Genomic DNA, 19,369 nt, shown 5'->3' with positions numbered 1-19,369 from the left:
GTGGACAAGATAGAAAGTGATGGGTGAAGCTAGGCTGGTTGGAAAGGTAAAGGTCTGGGGGAGGAGGAATCTGATAGGAGAGTGGACCATGGGAGAAAAGGGAGGAGGAACATCAGGGGAGGTGATAAGCACCTGAGAAGAGTTAAGAGGCCAGAGTGAGGAGTGGAAGGGAAAAAGAAGAAAAAATCCAGAAGCATAAATCAGTATTAATGCCATCAGGGTGGAGGCTATCCAGATGGAATATCCACCCTTGAAAAAGCACTTTGAGCCTCCGCATCAGCACATCATTTCTGCTGCTTTGCCATCTTCAATGGGATCCTACCACCAACACATCGTTACATTTTCCTCCTGCACTTTCCTCTCTGCAGGGATTGCTCTTTTCATGATTCCCTTGTCCATTTTCCCTCCTCACTAATCGCTCTCTTGGCACGTATCCCTGCAAGCAACGGAAATGCTACATCTGCCTATTTACCACCTCCCTTCACCTCTATTCAAGAGCCCTAAACAGTCCTTCCAACTGAGACAACACTTCACTTGCAAATTTGTTAGGATCATCCATTATATCCTGTGCTCCTGATGCACTGGTGCCACCCAGTGTAAATCGAAGGAGCGCGTTGTTGAGTACCTTCACTCCATTAGCCAAAAGCGCAATTTCTAAGTGGCCAACTATTTTCATTCCTATCCCTGTTCCCATTTCAACAGGTGATCCATGGCCTCTTCCTCTGCCACAATGAGGACATTCTCAGGATGGAGGAGCAAAACGTCATATTCAGTCTGGGCAGCTTCCAACCTGTTGGCATGAACATCAATTTATTTTTCTGGTATTTTTTTCTCTTCCTTTTTCTTTTCCTTTCCCTCTTCTATTACCCACTCTGGCCTCTTTCCTCTTATTTGCCTATCACCTCCCCCTGGTGCCCCTCCCCTTCCCTTTCACCTGCGGTTGACTCCTGTTGGGTTCTTCCTTCTCCAGCCCTTTACCTTTTCCACCCACATAGCTTTGCCTATCACATTCTAGCTTGTCCTATTTAAAAATAAAAAATTCTGGTGTCTTCCCCCTTTCAGTCCTGAAGAAGGATCTCAGCCCGAAACATGCCTGTTTATTCATTTCCGTAGATGCTGCCTGACCTACTGAGTTCCTCCAGCATTTTGTGTGTGTTGCTCTAGATTTCCAGCAGCTGCAGAATCTCTTGTATTTAGTCTTTGGCAGGGTTTCTCAACTGGGGTTCCATGAGAGATCATGATTGAAATAGTAAACATTTATTGAACTCCATGTGATGCGTGGTCACAGTGGGAGCATGTTTATTCCTCAGTTTCTGACACAAAATAGAGGAAGCTGTTGATAATTAGTAAGCACTGTATTGCACAGAGAGGAGGACAGTAAACTGATGAGCATGAAGTGCATTTTTATAATGAATGCTACTTACCAATGGGTTTTATGTGGACTGGTAATCCAAGTTGTCCTGTTCCATTGTGCCTAGTCTGTGGCAAATAACATCCAAATACAGCAATGGCTCCAACAAAATTGAAGAGACGTTTAACTACAAATCACAGCAATATGATATGTAAAAGTGCTGATTATTTTAAACAGTTATTGGAATCTCAAAACACAGTAAAGCTTTTGTTAAAGTCACAGTCAATAAAAGGTCTAAGGAACCAAGTTATTTTGTAGAACTCAGTACCCAGAAAAGGAAAAGACACACAGTTGGTGAGACCCTAATAATGCCAGCATATAAAATTCTTGTGGGTAAAATGTTAGGACAGGATGTACGAGAATTTGAAAAGGTTTCACTCTCAAATCAGCATATTGATTATGTGTCACGTGACGCTGAAGAAGTTTCGTGTGATAAACTGGAGAAAAAAAACAGCTTCTCGCTGTTTGACGAGTCAGCAGATTTGACCAATAAATGTCATGTTTTAGCATTTGTAAGATTTGTAAATGATTGTAAAATTCAAGAAAACTTTCTGTTGTAAAGAGCCATCCAAAACAGGTGAAGGCCAAGATATATTTAATATTTTGTCTTCATATCTGGAAATAAAAGGTCTGTTTTGGAAGAAGTGAACTGATGGTGCTCCATCAATGGTTGTCTCCATGACAGGCTTTTGTTTCTCTGTCACAACACTTCACAGAGAGGTACTGATGTCAAAAACTCTTGGAGATACAATGAAAAAAAAACTTACAGATGATGCTACAGAAATGGTTAACTTTATTAAACAAGACCAGTTCACTTGGAGAATGTTTAAAGAACTGTGTGAAAACCTGGACAAAGCACACCAATCTCCTGCTACATACAGACAAGTTGAAAGGTGAATTCAAGAAAATGCAGGCCAGATTTTACAGAGTGTTTTGAAGATGAGCTGTAGATATAATAATTCTACGCAGGAGTTCGCTGAGACCTGAAAATTATTGCAAGGTTTTCTCCAGGTCAAAAAGGTTGAGAAAGGATGGTCTATGGCTTTCAGTGTTCATAATGCCATCATCTTAACACTGGGTAATTGCTTTTCAGAGCACTTGCATTCAATCCACAGGAGAGACTGAGCCATTTAATTGCTCAAAACATAATACGATTACTTGCCATTTAATTTTCCATCCTACTCCCCTGACCAGTCAAGGCCCAAGACAAGTGAAAGGAACAACTCACCACGGCAGGCATTGACGTCCTCAGACCGCGATTTCTGTTGCCGACCTCAACGGTTCTAACAATCCCGAGCAGATTCCGAACCCGGATTCCACCGCCATCAATGCGGATTCCATCAACCCGGACACTTTCGAAGTGCATATCGCGCTTCCGCCAACTCCGACTCCACCCTAGACCTTGACCGACAGCCCCTCCAGGCCGGGGCTTTTCTCGCCGTCGGTTTCCATTTTCTCCACCACCACTCTACAATCCCATGTCACTCTGGTCTCACCGTCAGCTCTTGGGTCCTCGGTCCCCCCCCCCCCCCCCCATTCCAGCTCTCATCCGCGCCGGGTTCCCTCCGGCCTTCCTCTCTGAGGCAGGACGTTCTGTTCTCAGTAAGGGTTCTCACCTCTGTACCCGTGTGCCCACACCTTAGCGAGTTACGCGCCCGCCACGATGCTGAGCTCTTCCTCCACCGCCTCCGTGCCGACTTCTTATTCAAGGACTCTCCCGCCTACACGAACAACCGTTCGCCCGTCTTCAACCCTCCTCTTCTTGTACACCCACTCTGGTCTTTACATTGCTAATTGTCGACAGCAACCACTTGGCTTTACCACTCCTCCAATTCTAACCTCACTCCTTCCGAACGCACTGCTCTCTCCTCTCTCCGCACTGATCCTAAACTCACCATCAAAACTGCAGATAGTGTGGTGCTGTAGTAGTCTGGCGGACTGTTCTGTGCCTTGATGAGGCCCAGCGCCAACTCTCAGACACCTCCTCTTACTTACCCCTCGAACAGGACCCCAGAAGGAGCACCCTTTGTCACCCGCACCATCACGGACCTTATTAACTCTGTAGATCTCCCATCCACTGCCTGCAACCTCATAGTTCCCTTACCCCTCACGTCCCGTTTCTACCTTCTACTCAAGATCCACAAGCCTACCTGTCCAGGTAGACCCATCGTTTCTGCTTGTTCCTGCTCGCCAAATTTATATCTACATACCTCGACTCTATTTTATTCGCCCCTCCCAACACCGTCAGTCCCTTCCTACATCCGTGACACTTCATATGCTCTGGATCTTTCCAATGACCTCAAGTTCCCCGGCCCCAGTCATCTCATTTACACAATTGTCATCATGCCTCTATCCCACAGCAGGAGGCCTTTAAAACTCTCCACTTCTCTCCAGATATCAGACTCAACCTACTCCCCTACTCTGTCTGGTGAAACTGGTCCTCACTCGCAAAAAATTATCTTTCAGCTCCTTCCATTTCCTCCAAACCAAAGGTGAAGCCATGGGCACCTGCATGGGCCCTAGCTTTGCCTGGCTTTTTTATTGGCTACATGGAAAAGTCTGTTCCAAGCCTACAGCGGTATCAGTTCTCAACCTTTCCTACGCTACATCGACGACTGCATTGGGGCTGCTTCCTGCACCTGTCTCAGCCTGTTATAAACTCTGGACTCCACACTCTGATGGAGAGAGCATGCTTTGTCTGCTCCAACTCATCATTCTGTTACTGCTGCCGGTTTTTCTCTCTCCATTAGTGCAGCCTGATCTGCTGGGCGTCTCAGTCCTCTGCTATTTGCAATAAAGTATAGACAAAAGAGCCTATTGCAAATATTCTCTTCCCCTTTCTCATCCCTCATTCCAATATGTAAATAACTTCTCTGTTCTTTCAAATTGCCATTGACCTGAAGAGTTAACTGGATTATCCTTCCACGGGCACTGCCTGACCTACTCAGACTTTCAGGATTTGTTTTTATTTCGGGTCTACAGTGTTTGCGTTTGATATCTCCTTAGCCAGCAATTAGAGAGTGGGTAACCTAATAACTGAAGTATCCCAGTTCTCGTGTAGGTCCTCCCACATGCGGTTAAACAAGGATCTCCAGGATTATGACCTGGTGATGAAGGACTAGCAAGCTCAGGAGTGTTGTTCGTGGAGGATCTTTCTTCAGGCACTTGCTGTGCTTGCCTTTCCAAGTATGAGATGCTGATGTGGTGCAGAAGCCTGACTTCCTGCAAATGTGTTCTCTGGAGATGTTAATCTTTGTACCAGTGATTGCAGTCCTAGATATGTGAAGCTTCTGAAGAGTAACAACTACTTAAACTACATTGTTTTCAGTATGTATACTAGAATGTAGGGTATACTGGAATGTAGGGTATACTGTAGGTGCCGCACAGATCAGCTGTCCACAGTCCTGATGTAGGCTTTCAATCCGTCCACAGTTCCTATTCTCCTGCAGACGCTGCTCAACCGCTGAGTTCTATTTTGCTGCTCCAGATTCCAGCCTCTCTTGTGTTTCCATCTGAAGTCATTTTCCATACTTAATTTCTCATTGCGCCATCATACTATGCATTCTATTGTGTGGTGGATCCGAACGTGCTAAATTGGCTACAGACCTTCTCGATTACTGTAACTAGTAATTACTGAAACACCTCCTCTGACTTCAGCAGGTGGGGAGGGGGGAGGTGGATAAACACTAGGATGGAGCTGGGAGCTATGTATGCACAGCTCTTATTTCAGACAAACGAATTTTTTCCGCCCCGCTCTGTGATTGACGGAGCCCGTGGCTGAAACGACGGTCTGTTGCTCGGTTACTGTGGACACAAAAGGTAAAGTTAATAAGAGCCGAACGCAGTGCGCGTCTGACTGGTTTCCAACTTCCTGATTGCGGTGTTTTAACTGGACGAAAAGGCTCTGGTAAGTATATTTTTAATGTTTATAGATTTGTTGCTAATCTATGATTGGGGCGTGATTCAACTCCTCTTTTCAAACAATATTCATAAATGTTTTTTTAAGCTTGGGTAAATGAGAGTTTTTTCCTGCGCATTTGCAGGTATTATGGGGTCGACCCAAAACTTGGCTTTTTGTTCGTAGTTTAGTGGTTCATTCTTCACATAGTGCTTCAAATGATTTATGTAAACCTTAGCCTTGCATTTGGGAATGAGGATCTATTGGAATTATTTGGTGGGTCGAATATGTCGGGTGGGCCTGCGACTAGAGATTAGAAACAGACTTAATTGTTACGTGATGAGTAGGAGGCTTGCTTAACTAGACTTTCTAAACTAGGGTGTATGAGGTGCCCAGGGAGGGGTAACACCGCTGCTGAGGGAGGGTTATCCTGTCCGTTATGAGCCAGCTTACTCACATTTGGTCCCCATCGGACGCTCAGCCCTCACCTGTGGCTCCAAGTAGCTGTTTGCATGCGATAGCAGCCACATCCCGGTACACCGCTTCGACAGGCGGGCTAAACCAGGCGAGATAAGGGAATTCCTGTCCTATCATGCGTAGCCTGCTCCGGTGGACCGTGCAGCTGAGATCTGCAGGGAGATCCGACCGCCAGGAAGGTGGTACTGCAGCGCTTCGTGGAGAGCGAAGAGCACGACAAGGCACAGAGGACGTACAACCAAGGGAGACCCCAGTTTGTTACGCTTGTTCGTGCCATAGGATCCGGACTTCTGAGCTTGAGAGAATTGAACTGCCCCACTGCAATGGCTTTAAAGACTCACCGCACAGGTTTTCTGTCATCGTCGGACACGATATTCAACCGCCAAACTAGACCATTTGTTTAAGTAATCCATGAAAGTAATGGTTTGTTGAGTTCTGAAAATCACATTTTATAGCTGTATTTCTGTTGTTCCTTAAAGTCATCATAGCGTTAAAATTATATAATTTCCTCAAAAGAAGGTCTTTGTTTTCTTCAGTAGGATGTAGTGTAGTATTAATGCATTTACTATATTTTTGTTTAATTTCTTTTTTTCTGAGGTCAGACAAGAGCGAGCATGAACATATGTGGGCGTAGTGAAGTATAAACTTACTTTGTTTCCTGCTTTTGGATATTAATGTAGGGGGTGACAGTAAAATAGATTTCCATGTGTAAACTGTAGTTGCAGACTGCTTCCAGTTGGATTATATTCAGCAGTATATTCCAACGTGCGACCATGCAGTAATGTGCACATTTGAAAGTAGGGAAAGGTGATGATTGATACAATCCTCAAGGAGGGTGGGGGCAGAGAGCCAAGTCCACCCCCCGAGCAGGAGCACAGTGTTTGTAACTGCCGGCAACATCGGTATGTATTCAAGTTTATTTCAAATGATTTCTGTGTGTTATGATCTTAATTCCAGTATAACAATAACAAAACTTTCATTTTGATAATCAGCAATAATCCCTAGCTGCTCATTTTAAGGAGACGGAACGTTCTGGATAGTTGCTCAGAATTGAAAGGCAGGAACAAAAATAGCTAAGTGAATCCCATTTTCTACCATCTCATTCAGAATGACTGTCAGTTAATATAGGTCATATTTCTGCCTTTGCCCCTGAGAAGCAAACTGTAAAATCTCAAGGAATGGACACAGGTGATAGTATATGGACTTGAAATACCATAATTTGGAACTCAGCAAGACCTCAGATAAACCAAATGGATGTTTGCAAGTAGAAATTGAAGTGCTTCTTCACCTTGCTAAAGGTAAGTCCATTGTTGATGTGTTTAAATCAGAAAGTGCAGGTTGTTCACTGGTGGCAGCAATGATCATCCGTGCATAGGTTCCAGTTATTCATATTCATTCTAGGCTTTAATCAAGAGGTCAGAGAGATTTTACTAGATCTCACATGCCCACTGATGGCTGGTCCTCTTACAACACAGCCTGAATAACTAATTGCTAGCTTCAAGAAATTATATTTGCACACTACTGTAAACATCACAATAAAAGCTTATGAATACATATCCAATTTGAACTGGGTGTTGTATGGAAACTGCCTACAGGCCACAAATTTAAATATTACATGTCAAAACTGAAACTCTACGCCAAAACTGTTTTTATGTACTCTTAAGTAAAATCTGGCAAAATTTTATAATGAATCTTCAGTCAATGTCACAAAATGTATTTCATGAGGGTAAACTGCTGGCTGCTTTATTTGTTAGATTGTTGACAGGCCTTAGAGCATTTGAAGAATGTCAATTCAGTCACTGGTAGAGCCTGAAAAAGAGGAAAATGTACATGAATTCAGAACACTTGAATCAAATCCCAGTGAAACGGAAATGTCAAAAAAAGCTCCAGATAAACTAGAAAACCAGCTCACCGTCGAAGATATAATGAAGTTGCAGGATGTATTCATGGTAAGTTTTTATGATTATGCAAGCTCTTTATCAACTGAGATAAACAATCATGTTGATAACAAGGCCGAATTGAATATTTTATGGTTATATTCTTGCAAAAAAAGTACGCTATACTCAGTCATTTATATTTGCACGTTGCAAACTGAATAAAAGAGGTGTTAGAGTGAGAAAGAGATTGGAGAGGGTGTTTCAATCAAACTTAATGGGAGGTATGTGGAATATCAGAGGTTCAGTCACTGATGTTTAGAGAGTAGAAGAAAATGATGCAGAAGACCAGAATCAGAGGATGAGGCATTTGAAGATTGAAGAGCTGTAAAGACAATGGGAGTTAGGTGAAAATAAACTTTAATCCTTCCTGAGTGAAGTATCACATTTGATCCACTGTAATGGAGAGCCAATCACAGAAACATAATCCTTTAAATATATTTCTCAAATCTGAGTTTTGTTTTAGGAGAATTCTACCTCCATCGGTGGTTCTGATGATGAATTCTTCACAAAGACTAAACCCTGAGCTGAAAAAATAGGTCGCTTTAAGTCTCCTCTAAATTTTCCAGCAATTGCCTACAATTTATTGACTTCCCTATTTAGGGGAATTGTTTCATTGCCACTATCTTTATATGCTTTCACGAGGAAGTTAGCTTATGCAGTACATCATTTTGAATATTGAATGGATGGAACGTAAATGACATGAAGCTAGTAAGAACATTGTTAGCATAATTAAGGCAGGAGGTAAAAGTTGCCCAATGAAGTACATAGTAGCAGTGGGATAAGAGTGACGTGAAAATCAGAAATGATAGAGAATGCATGTGATGTGTAACTCTTGACAGGTCAGATTGGACACCAAGGTGTGTTCAGCCTGAAACGATGGTTAGAGAACTTCATTAGGAGGACTACAGACATTAGCTGATGGAAGTAATAATTTATTCTGTGCAAATTCAAAGGAGCACTCTGACAGCTTGAAGGGAGTTAAGGTTTGGTAGACTGGTAAAGTCTAGTGGTAAAGTTACTATTATGCATTGAGTGGAAGATAAGGTTTCAAATGGGTCTGGTAATGGAAAACAGAACAGGAACGAGGATTGACCCTTGTGAGGGCAGACGTTTTTAAAAGAAGAGACTGGAAGAGGATGATTTCAATGCTGTAGAAAAGGCTGAGGATGGGTATTGCAACACAGTCACAGGGTTGTCATTCATAAATTTAACTTTGTGGGTTGGAAATTGATTGGATTTTAATTATAGCGTCTTTATTTTCACAATGTCTTTTACTATGTGGCCTTGATATATTTTTCTATTGTTCTTTGTCTCCAGGTAGTGCCCAAATGTAGAAGAAATTGTTAGTATGTTCATAGGTCAAAAACTTCAATTTGTTACTTCTATTCCAAAGAAAAGCTACTTTAAAACCAGTCTTAGAACCAAACTATTTTAGACTCATCTTAATATTGAATATCTATTACATATATGTGTTCTATTCTGTTACATTATATATTGAAATACCTGGATAGAGTGGACATGGAGAGGATGCTTCAAGTAGTGGGAGTGTCTAGGACCAGAGGGGACAGCCTCCGAATAGATGGATGTCCCTTCAGAACAGAAATGAGAGGAATCTCTTTAGCCTGAGGGTTGGTAAACCTTTGGAAATCATTCCCCAGATAGCAGTCATTTGGGAATTTCAAAGCAGAGGTTGAAAGGTTCCAGATTAGTAAGAGTGTCAAAAGTTACAGGGAGGAGATAGGAGAATAGTAAATTCACCACGATTGAATGGCAGAACACACTTATTGGTCTGAACGGCCTAATTCTGCTCCTATGTCTTATGGATTCAAGAGATTAAACTCCATTCAAGCCAGATTTTTACAATTTAAATATTAATTTGATTAATATACAGACTTTAGAAATTAATGCAAAAATCCCTGAAACATTTGTTGTATACTGTTAAATATTGCAACCAACCTGTAGCTGTAGTCAGTATGCACAATTGATAGGAAAGTCATTTTATTTGTGGTGAATGAGATAGAACCAGATCTTCCTATTTTCCTTGAAATCTATTGTTGGCCAGGTCTGGAGGACCTGAGTTATAAGGAGATATTAGATAGGTTGTGACTTTATTCCTAACAACATGGAAGACTGAGAGAAGGTTTGATAGATGTATACAAAATTATAAGAGGTAATTTTAAAAGCAGGCTTTTTCCACTGAGGTTGGGTTGGACTACAACCAGAGGACAGGGGTTAAGGGTGAAAGGTGAAAAGTTTAAGGGGAACATGAAGGGTAACTTCTTCTCTCAAACTGTTGTGAGAGTGTGGAATGAGCTGCCAGCACAAATGGTGCATGTGAGCTTGATTTTATTGTTTAGCAGAAGTTTGGATATGACCATAGATGGTAGGGGTACGGTGTGCTATGGTCCAGGTGCAGATCAATGGGAGAAGGCAGCTTAAATGGTTTTGGCATGGACCAGATTGGCTTCTGTGCTGTACTTCTCCATGACTCTATCTATGACTTTATAGATCACATTTTCAGGTAAATGGGAATTATGGTTATCATCTTACTGGATGAATGGGCATCCAATAATTAAGGCTTTGGTTATTAGCAGAGTTAGATCTTGAATAATTGGCATAAATAAAATCTGTCACTAATATCTACCAATCTCCAGGGAGACCAGGTTATATCAAGCTGGCACAGTTGCTCATAAAACCCCCAAACTGAAAGAAAGGATCAAGCACAGTGAGATAAAATGTTGTTTAAGATAAATTATTGGGAGCAAATCGATTTCTAGTGATGTGTTAAGTAAAATTGTTTCTGTCATTTTATTAAATTTAGTTCTTGTCATTTGAAACTAAATGTTGTACCTATTTATCAGCATGTTAATAAAATGATTTCTTACACAAATCTATTTTTCTACTTTGGTTGTGGTATTACAGAATATAAATTATTTGCTAAGGTCAAATAATGGAAATATTAAAATTGTAACACACCTTCAGCTCAGCCCGCATTACAGATCTAATTTATTAACAGCCCATTACTTTAAAATTGCTTTGTAATACTTAATGCAAAGTACATTTCAGGATTGATTGTAATTAATCATAATATAATTTTATTATAAAACCAGCATTTATATGCTCTTTCTGCTTATAGCCACCAAATTTTAAAGAACTTGTGCCAGTTAATAGAAAGACCTTTATCGACAATATGTTCACTGCCCTTGGATATGGTGTTGAAGAAGAATATGGAGATTTGTTTGACCGAATTGATGTTACAGGAGATGGTTTTGTTGATTGGGACAAAGTCACAACATTCATGCTTTTAGGTCATTATGAAAAAGAAGAGCGTGTGAAGTCTTCACTTGTTCCTCAGTGGAGAGAGATTATATTGCTTCCATCACATCAAAAGGAACCTATTCAAAGTATAGTCTACCTGGAGAATTCACACCATTACCTTAGTCTGAGTAAAGATGGTTGGATGAGCGTTTGGAGTGAGAACTTAAAGTTGGAGAAAACTTTACGAGTTGCCACTGATTCTGTGAGATTGCGAGACCTTTGGGTAACAAGTATGGTCTTCTTAGCAAATGTGAACAAGGTAGGATTACACTTCTAAAATACTGGCTACTTCTGAATTTGTGGGGAGAAAAGGCATTATAAAATATGTTCTAATCAGCTTGCATAATAAGATGTAATTGATTCCATTTTAGTCTGGGACTCCGGGATATAATCTGTATTAAAATAAAGCAATAGTTTCTTAATTATTTTCTAAAAAATTCATCAGAATGGAAATCAGATCTTTAGCTTATCTTCTCTGCAGCCTTTCATGCAATGAACAATGAACAGCCCATCTTTCTTCAATGTCCCTCCTCCTTTGAGCAGCTGAATGGGACCTGCCATTCCCAGTTTTATTCTACTTCATCTAGACATTGCCAAAACAGTTCTTACACTGACTTCTCTTCCCAACTCTCTACAGTTAAATTTTGGCATCTTATTCCTTGTTGTTGTTTTCATCTTTGTTCTCTCTGAAAGACTTGATCTAAAGACAGCCAAAGAGGGCTGAATATATGGAATGACTATTAGATTGGAAGGCCGTGACTTGTGATGACACTTAAAGCTCCAATAGATTTTGGAATACAAAGCTGCATTTCCGTAAGACCATATGACATAGGAACAGAATTAGGCCATTTGGCACATTGAGTCTACTCCACCATTCAATCATGGCTGATCCTTTTGTCCCCTCCTCAGCCCCACTCCCCGTCCTTCTCCCTGTAAGCTTTGATGCCATGTTCAATCAAGAACCTACCAAGCTCTGCCTTAAATACACCCAATGACCTGACCTCCACAGCTGCCTGAGGTAACAAATTTCACAAATTCACCACCCTCTGGCTAAAGAAATTTCTCTCCATATATGTTTTAAAACGATAGCTCTCAATCCTAAGGCTGCACCCTCTTGTCCTAGACTCCTCCACCATGGGAAAGATCCTTTCTTTGTCTAGGTCTTTTAACATTTGAAAGATTTCAGTGAGAACCCCCCCTCATCCTTCTAAATTCCAGCGGTACAGGCCAAGAGCCATCAAGTGTTACTCATATGAAAACTCTTTAATTTCTGGAATTATCCCTGTGAACCTCCTCTGAACCCTCTCCAATGCCAGGACATCTTTTCTCAGATAAAATCCCCAAAACTGTTCACAATACTCAAGGTGAGGTCTCACCAGTACCTTATAAAGCATCAGCATCACATCCCTGCTCTAATATTCTAGACATCTTGAAATTAATGCTAACATTGCATTTGCCTTCCTCAACAGTGACTTTACCTGCAAGTTAACCTTTAGGGTGTTCTGCACAAGGACTCCCAAATCCCTTTGCATCTCAGAATTTTGGATTTTCTCCCCATTTGGAAAATAGTCTGAACATTTATTTCTTCTACCAAAATACATGACCATGCATTTTCCCATGTTGTATTTCATTTGCCACTTTCTTGCCCATTCTCATAATCTGTCTAAGTCCTTATGAAGTCTTCCTGTTTCCTGAACACTACTTGCCCCTCCACCAATCTTCGTATCATATGCAAACTTGGCAACAACATCATCTATTCCATCATCTAAATTATTGATATACAACACAAAAGAAGCAGTCCCAACACCAACCCTTGTGGAACACCACCAGTCACTGACAACCAACCAGAAAAGCATCTGTTTATTCCCACTCATTGCCTCCTACCAATCAGCTAATGATTCAACCATGCTAGTAACTTCTCTGTAATACCATGGGCACTTAACTTGGTATGCAGCGTCATGTGTGGCACCTGGTCAATGGCCTTCAGAAAATCCAAATATACAACATCCACTGCATCCATCCTAGTTGTAATCTCCACAAAGGATTCCTGCAGGTTTGTGAGGCAAGCTTTTCTCTTAAGGACACCATGCTGACTTTGTCCTATCTTGTCCTGTGTCATCAAGTACTCCATACCTCATCCTTAACAATAACATCTTCCCATCTGGCATTGACCTGAGGTCAGACTAACTAGTCTATAATTTCCTTTCTGTTGCTTTCCTCCTTTCTTAAAGAGTGGAGTGAAATTTGCAATTTTCCAGTCCTCCAGAGAGATTCTGAGACTAATTATTCTTGAAAGATCATTACTAGTGCCTCCACAATCCCTGCTGCTACCTCTTTCAGAACCCTAGGGCACACTTCATCTAGTCTAGGTGACTTACATACCTTTAGGTGTTTCAACTTTTTGAGCACCTTCTCCTTTGTAATAGTAACTGAACTCACTTCTCTTTCCTTACACCCCTCAACACTTGGCACACTGCTAGTGTCCTCCATGGTGAAGACTGATGCAAAATACTCATTTAGTTCATCTACCATCTCCTTATCCGCTGTTATTATTTCTTTGGCCTCATTTTCTAGCGGTCCTATATCCACTCTCATATCGCTTTTATTTTTTATCCAGCCCAATACCGTTTGCTAGCTTGCTTTCATATGTCATCTTTTCCCTCCTAATGCCCCTTTAGTTGCTTTCTGTAAATTTTTAAAAGCTTCCCAATCCTCCATCTTCCCACTAATTTTTGTTTTGTTGTATGCCCTCTCTTTTGCTTTGACATTAGCTTTGACTTCCCTTGTCAGCTACAGTTGTACTATTTTGACATTTGAGTATTTCTTTGCTTTTAGAATAGATCTATCCTGCACCTTCCTTATTTTTCCCAGAAATTCAAGCCATTGCTGCTCTGCTGTCATCCCTGCCAGCAGCTCCTTCCAGTTTACTTTGGCCAACTCCTCTCTCATACCACTGTAATTTCCTCTACTCCACTGAAATGTCAGACTTTACTTTCTCCCTATCAAATTTAAAGTTGAACTCAATCATATTGTGATCCCTGCCTCTTAAGGGTTCCTTTACCTTAAGCTCCATAATCACCTCCAGTCCATCACATAACATCCAATGACTCAATGACAAACTGCTCTTAAAAGACAACTCGCAGACTTTCCACAATTTTACTCTCTTGAGGTCCATTACCAACCTGATTTTCGCAATTTACCTGCATGTTAAAATCTCCCATGGCTATCATAACATTGCCCTTTTAACATGCCTTTTCTATTTCCCTAGTAGTCCACATGTTTGGAGCCTGTATATATCTGTCATCAGAGTCCCTTTACCCCTGCAGTGTCTTAATGCAATCCACAAGGATACAGCATCTTTCAATCCTCTGTCACATCTTTCTAAAGATTTGATGCCATTCTTTACCAGCAGAGCCACACCACCCCCTCTGCATACCTTCTTATCCCTCTGGTACAATGGGTAACCTTGGCCATTCAACTCCCAACTACATCCATCCTTCAGCTACATTTACTAATGTTTCTAAGTTTACTAATGAAGCAATGATATTATATACATTTAAGCAGCACCATGAACAAAAATTGAGCTATCGGCTAAAATGTAGCAATTAATTTTAGTTTGCTGACTGTGTTACCCTTTTAGACCAGAAAGTAGTTGGATTATAGCAATAAGTTAGATATATCAGTGTAGACATTTGGGGTTCTTTGTACATAGTTCATTAAAATATCTGGGGGGTGGGGGTACAGTTGCAGATATGAACAATTCTAAAAGGTTAATGTAATTTCAGCCTTTGTATCTCAAGGACCAGAATACAAATGATCAACTTTAAATTACTGCTAAGCAAATCATTGTCTAGAGCACTAAAATGCATTGCAACTTATTTTTGACACATTGGCTTTGGAGGGAATGTAACTTTACCAGGCTGTTATCAATTAACTTTAATATTAGATTACAAAGAGAGAATATACAAACTAGGTTTGTCCTGAATGATAGCAATTTTTTTTTGTTAACCAAGGTAATAAGGAGTATCCTGGAAAAGATTTTAGGTTAAATGTCCTACTGTTCCAATGTCCCTTTGTATTTAGAATCAAAAGTTGTTGTGGTGAGGTAACTTGATTTTTCTGGTAACTAACAGACATAAAAAAAGACCAAGAAGCATAGTTCAGGGGTTGGGAATGAAGTTGAGGAATATTTCCTCAAGCACAGTAAATATTTGGATCTCTTTCACAAATGGCAAGATCTGGGAAGTTTGTTTCAAATTTTAAATATGGTACTGACAAGTAACCACTGGTTTTGAGGGAGTATGGGGGAAATGCAGGATTATGTTATTGGGTCAGGCATAATTTTATTAATAGTGCAACAGATCTGAATGGTTAAGTGTTTTTTAGTATGTCATATGAACACTGTTGATCCATTGTGTTTGCAGAAATGCTAATAGTAACTGTGTGTCAGAAGTTTAGTATCAATTAAGAAATATTTGGGTACTGTGCACGTTCTGTTCTTCAATTGACATCAAGTTTGGTTTAGTTTCAGCGGTGACCTAATTATTTATTGTTAACGAGGCACAATATTGATCTCTATGTTTTGTTTAAAAACAATTTCACAAGCTACAAATAGAATCATTTCACGTACTTTTTAAAGGTAGCTGTTGCCTTTACCAGTAAGGAGATTTGCTTGTATGATCTTAATTCCAAAGAAGAATTTTCTTGCCAATACAAACTTTATGGGTTATGGAACATTCTGATCTGCATGCATTATTGGTATAACCCAGAAGATGAAAATGAAGCAATTCTCACCTTTGGTGATGTTTGTGGAGAGGTAAGTTGCTGTAATCACTAATTACATTTGTTCTAATGCCATTAGTTTAAGATTTTTGCTGTCTATTCATATGATTGTTTGCCAAAGATCATTTATTTAACTATCCACCAATTTTATTTTTTGTAGCCAAGATGAGCCAAAAATACCATATCTCAGATTTCAACAGAAAAGTTGAAAGAAAAATATTTGGTAAAAAAATCTGATAACAGCTTAAGATATACCTTCGTTGAATCCAGGCTTAGTTTTGAGGCAATTTTCAGGAGAGTATTAAACACATGGTCAGAGGAAGTAGTGGAAGCAGAAATGATAGCAATGTTTAAAAGACATTTAGTTGGGGCTGTGAACAGGAAGGGAATGGAGGAATATAGCATGTGTGTTGGCAGATGGAATTAGTTTGGGCTGGCATCATGGTCAGCACAGGCAATGTGGGCCGGAAGTTCTATAGCAAATTTAACAAATCCATATAATTGCCTATGAATGATTACATTTCATTTAGTGTTACCTAACAGTCAGTTGCTTTCCTATTCTTATTAATGTTCTGTATAGATAGAGATCAGAGAGAAAAGTGTATTTCTGTTTATGTTCTGAAATCTACTTTACTCAACAATGACTGGATACAATGCCTGCACAATGATCTGGATGAACTGTGCTGCAATGTTTTGAACAGCTACCTTCTCAAATCCTGTGATATTACAATATTGCAGCAGTACATCAGCAACAGTTAAGTGCAAGGTTATGAATATTTTTGTGTTCAATAAAGTTCCTTTAGAGTTGGGCGAACTTACTGCAAAGCCATTGTGTTCTTTATGTATCATAAATTTGCCGTAGTCATCTCCTTTAGTAGTATTTTCTTCAATTTATTATTGACTTTTTGTTTTTCTCTTGCAGGTTAATGCTATCTGTTTTACTACAGCTTTAATTTCACTTTTTGAGAGACCAGCCAGTTCAACAAACGAGCAGGAGATGACCATTGCCATTAGCTGGCAGGAGCTGGTCAAAGGAAGTCACAAGTGCTGCTTCATCTTAAATCACAAGGGGCATAGTAAAGAATGGGTCAGGCAAGGTACATGGACTAGATTATCTGCTTTGATGTATTGGATATGTCGTATCAGTTTCCTGGAGTAAGGGTGTGGCTTTTGCTCATAATGTAAAACCTTCTGTGAAATGACAGAATAAGCAGCCTTTTAGAATATGGCAACACAAGTGAATCTGCAGATGCTGGAGATAAATAAAAAACACAAAATGCTGGCAGAACTCAGCAGGCCAGACAGCATCTATGGGAGGAGGTAGTGACGACGTTTCGAGCCGAAACCCTTCATCAGGACTCCTGCTGTCTGGCCTGCTGAGTTCTGCCAGCATTTTGTGTTTTTTTCTTTTTTCTTTTAGAATATGATTGTTTAGTATTTTCTGCAACCATTTAAAAATCCATACTCTGTGTAAAAGTGGTAGCATTTTCCATTTTTATTAGGACACCTGAAATGATTATTATTCTGAAGTAAATAATTTTGATGGAAGGGCCAGATCTACCCAACGTGTTCAGGAAACAATTCCCTTCCCTGAGCTACAATGAGGAACAATGTACAAGACATAAGTGTTTCAATAAGGAAGGCTTAAGTTAAAACTGATACCTGCAGCAGCCAAACCTCAACTTGTGTGTAGAATAAGGACTGTGCTGTTAAAATCTATCAAGGTAATGAAGACCATGTTTATGTGCATTCAGATTGGAGCTGAAATATTTGCAACATTTCATAAATTTCCACCTATTTCCAGATAAGTCAAAGTGAGAGGTTTACATTTTATTCCTTTTCTGGAGATGAGCGGGTAGTGAGAACCAAGGATTTGCCTGGATTGCAAGGTGCTGCAGGATGTCTTTAACTTCACGCATTATTTTGCATGTATTAGAATGCAGCTTTCTCAGCCTGCAGGAGGGGGTGGTGCTCCATGATGTCAAATTCTATTCCGTTTCAGCAAATGATTAAGCCCCTGCCTGCATGCAGCAAGACGAAACCAACATTCAGGCTCGGGTTCATAAGAGGGAAGTAATATTTGTGCCACAAAACTACTGGACAATGATCATTTCCAGCATGAGACAACCAAACTATCTTTTTTTAATGTTATGTGGTATAATAGTATTGTCTCTCCTACCATCAATACCCACTGAATTAAAATCCACCAGTACCAGCCACATAAACACACCATGGTTGCAAGGATAGGTCAAAGGGTGGGTACCTCTGCCAGTGGCCTACCTTCTCACATTCCAGTGTCTTTCTACCATTTATGTTGCACATATCAGGAGCTTGGTGGAATAATCTCCACTTAAGAGGATGAGTGCAGAGCTAACAGATCTCAAGAAGCCCAAAACTATCCAAGACAATGTCTTGTCTATCCAAATCCAAGTCCATTTGATTGACATCCCATAGTCTATGATAGGGGGCATTTATCCCGTCCACTACTGGTGTACAACGCTATAACGTGACAAGGTACAAAATGCATAGCAGTTCCTCACCTAGGCTACTGCGTCAGCAAATCTCAACCCATGGTGTTTGCACCAAAAAGGAACACCCCCATCTGCTAATTCCCTTTTTGATTTGTGCATCTTCTTAACTTCTAAATATATTAGGGGTCCTTGTATATCAATGAGCTTCAATCTGTAACTCCTGCCCTAACACCTCAGGGCGGGAGTACCTTCACCAGGACTGCAGCCATTCAAGAAGGTGGCTCATTAAATTAAAGATTGGCAATAACTGCTACACCACTTGAAAATAAATAGTAAGATTCTGAACGCCCTCTAACCCATCCTATCTCACTTCAACATCACCTTTGTATCCATTTTGGGCAGGCACAGGTTTAACTCTAAACAATCATCATCCAGTCCATCATTCCTGTTCTCCAGGTTTTTCCAATTCCATTGCAACCTTAAAGGAGAACCTCAAAGATCCCTGGAGATTGTAATTAATTCCTGCCTCCCCCCCCCCCCCCCCCCAATCTCCATATCTCGGGAGAAATGACAAAGTAACTTTCCCTTTGATTCTTCAAATTAAAGGAATCATTATGTGGTTGGCATCAGGCAGCACCTAATTCCAAGCAAAGGACATTCTCACTTGTATTGAGTGCATGCATTACTAATGTTTGACTGCTTTTGTTCTCCAGTGAGTTATTGCTCTCACTTGGAGATTTTCATTTCTTGTGCTACTACTGACTTGAACACAATAGTCCTGGGCTGGAGAGAAAAAGGAACAACCACACTTAAAGTCACTGCTTTCCATGTTACTGAAGGTGTAAATGCGTTTGATTACCACCCTGGACTCAACTTAATTGGTAAGTGAGTTTGTGTTTTTCTGTCTTCAAAACTGAACATGAAGCTCTGTAAGCTCATGATTCGTAATAAAATAGAAAAGAATTTTGGGAGTAATTTTAACTGTTCTTTTATGCCATCTTATAATATCATCAAATACATATTAAATTAATTTTAAATATCCTTAAAAGCATGAACAATTTCTTGAGTTCAGCTG

General features: G+C 40.3%; 1 protein-coding gene across 2 annotated transcripts in view; it reads left to right on the top strand.

Moving 5' to 3' along the window:
* Positions 1–5,244: 5,244 nt before the first annotated feature.
* The window catches only part of LOC140725497 (cilia- and flagella-associated protein 337-like), a 54,733-nt gene continuing 40,608 nt past the window's right edge, over positions 5,245–19,369 (top strand). Inside the window, exons 1-6 of one of the 2 annotated variants that reach the window (XM_073041024.1) lie at positions 5,245–5,318; positions 7,541–7,735; positions 10,860–11,300; positions 15,681–15,857; positions 16,746–16,920; positions 19,008–19,175. In XM_073041024.1, coding sequence (XP_072897125.1) covers positions 7,571–7,735; positions 10,860–11,300; positions 15,681–15,857; positions 16,746–16,920; positions 19,008–19,175 — 1,126 coding nt within the window. In that variant the 5' untranslated portion in view covers positions 5,245–5,318; positions 7,541–7,570. Of the gene's footprint in view, positions 5,319–7,526; positions 7,736–10,859; positions 11,301–15,680; positions 15,858–16,745; positions 16,921–19,007; positions 19,176–19,369 lie in introns of those variants that run through there. The other variant, XM_073041025.1, reaches the window with a different exon arrangement.

This window comes from Hemitrygon akajei, chromosome 3, assembly GCF_048418815.1.
Source record: "Hemitrygon akajei chromosome 3, sHemAka1.3, whole genome shotgun sequence".
NCBI classification, from domain to species: Eukaryota; Metazoa; Chordata; class Chondrichthyes; order Myliobatiformes; family Dasyatidae; genus Hemitrygon; species Hemitrygon akajei.
Note: the sequence above shows the minus strand (reverse complement) of the source record. Positions and strands in the feature narration are given on the sequence as shown.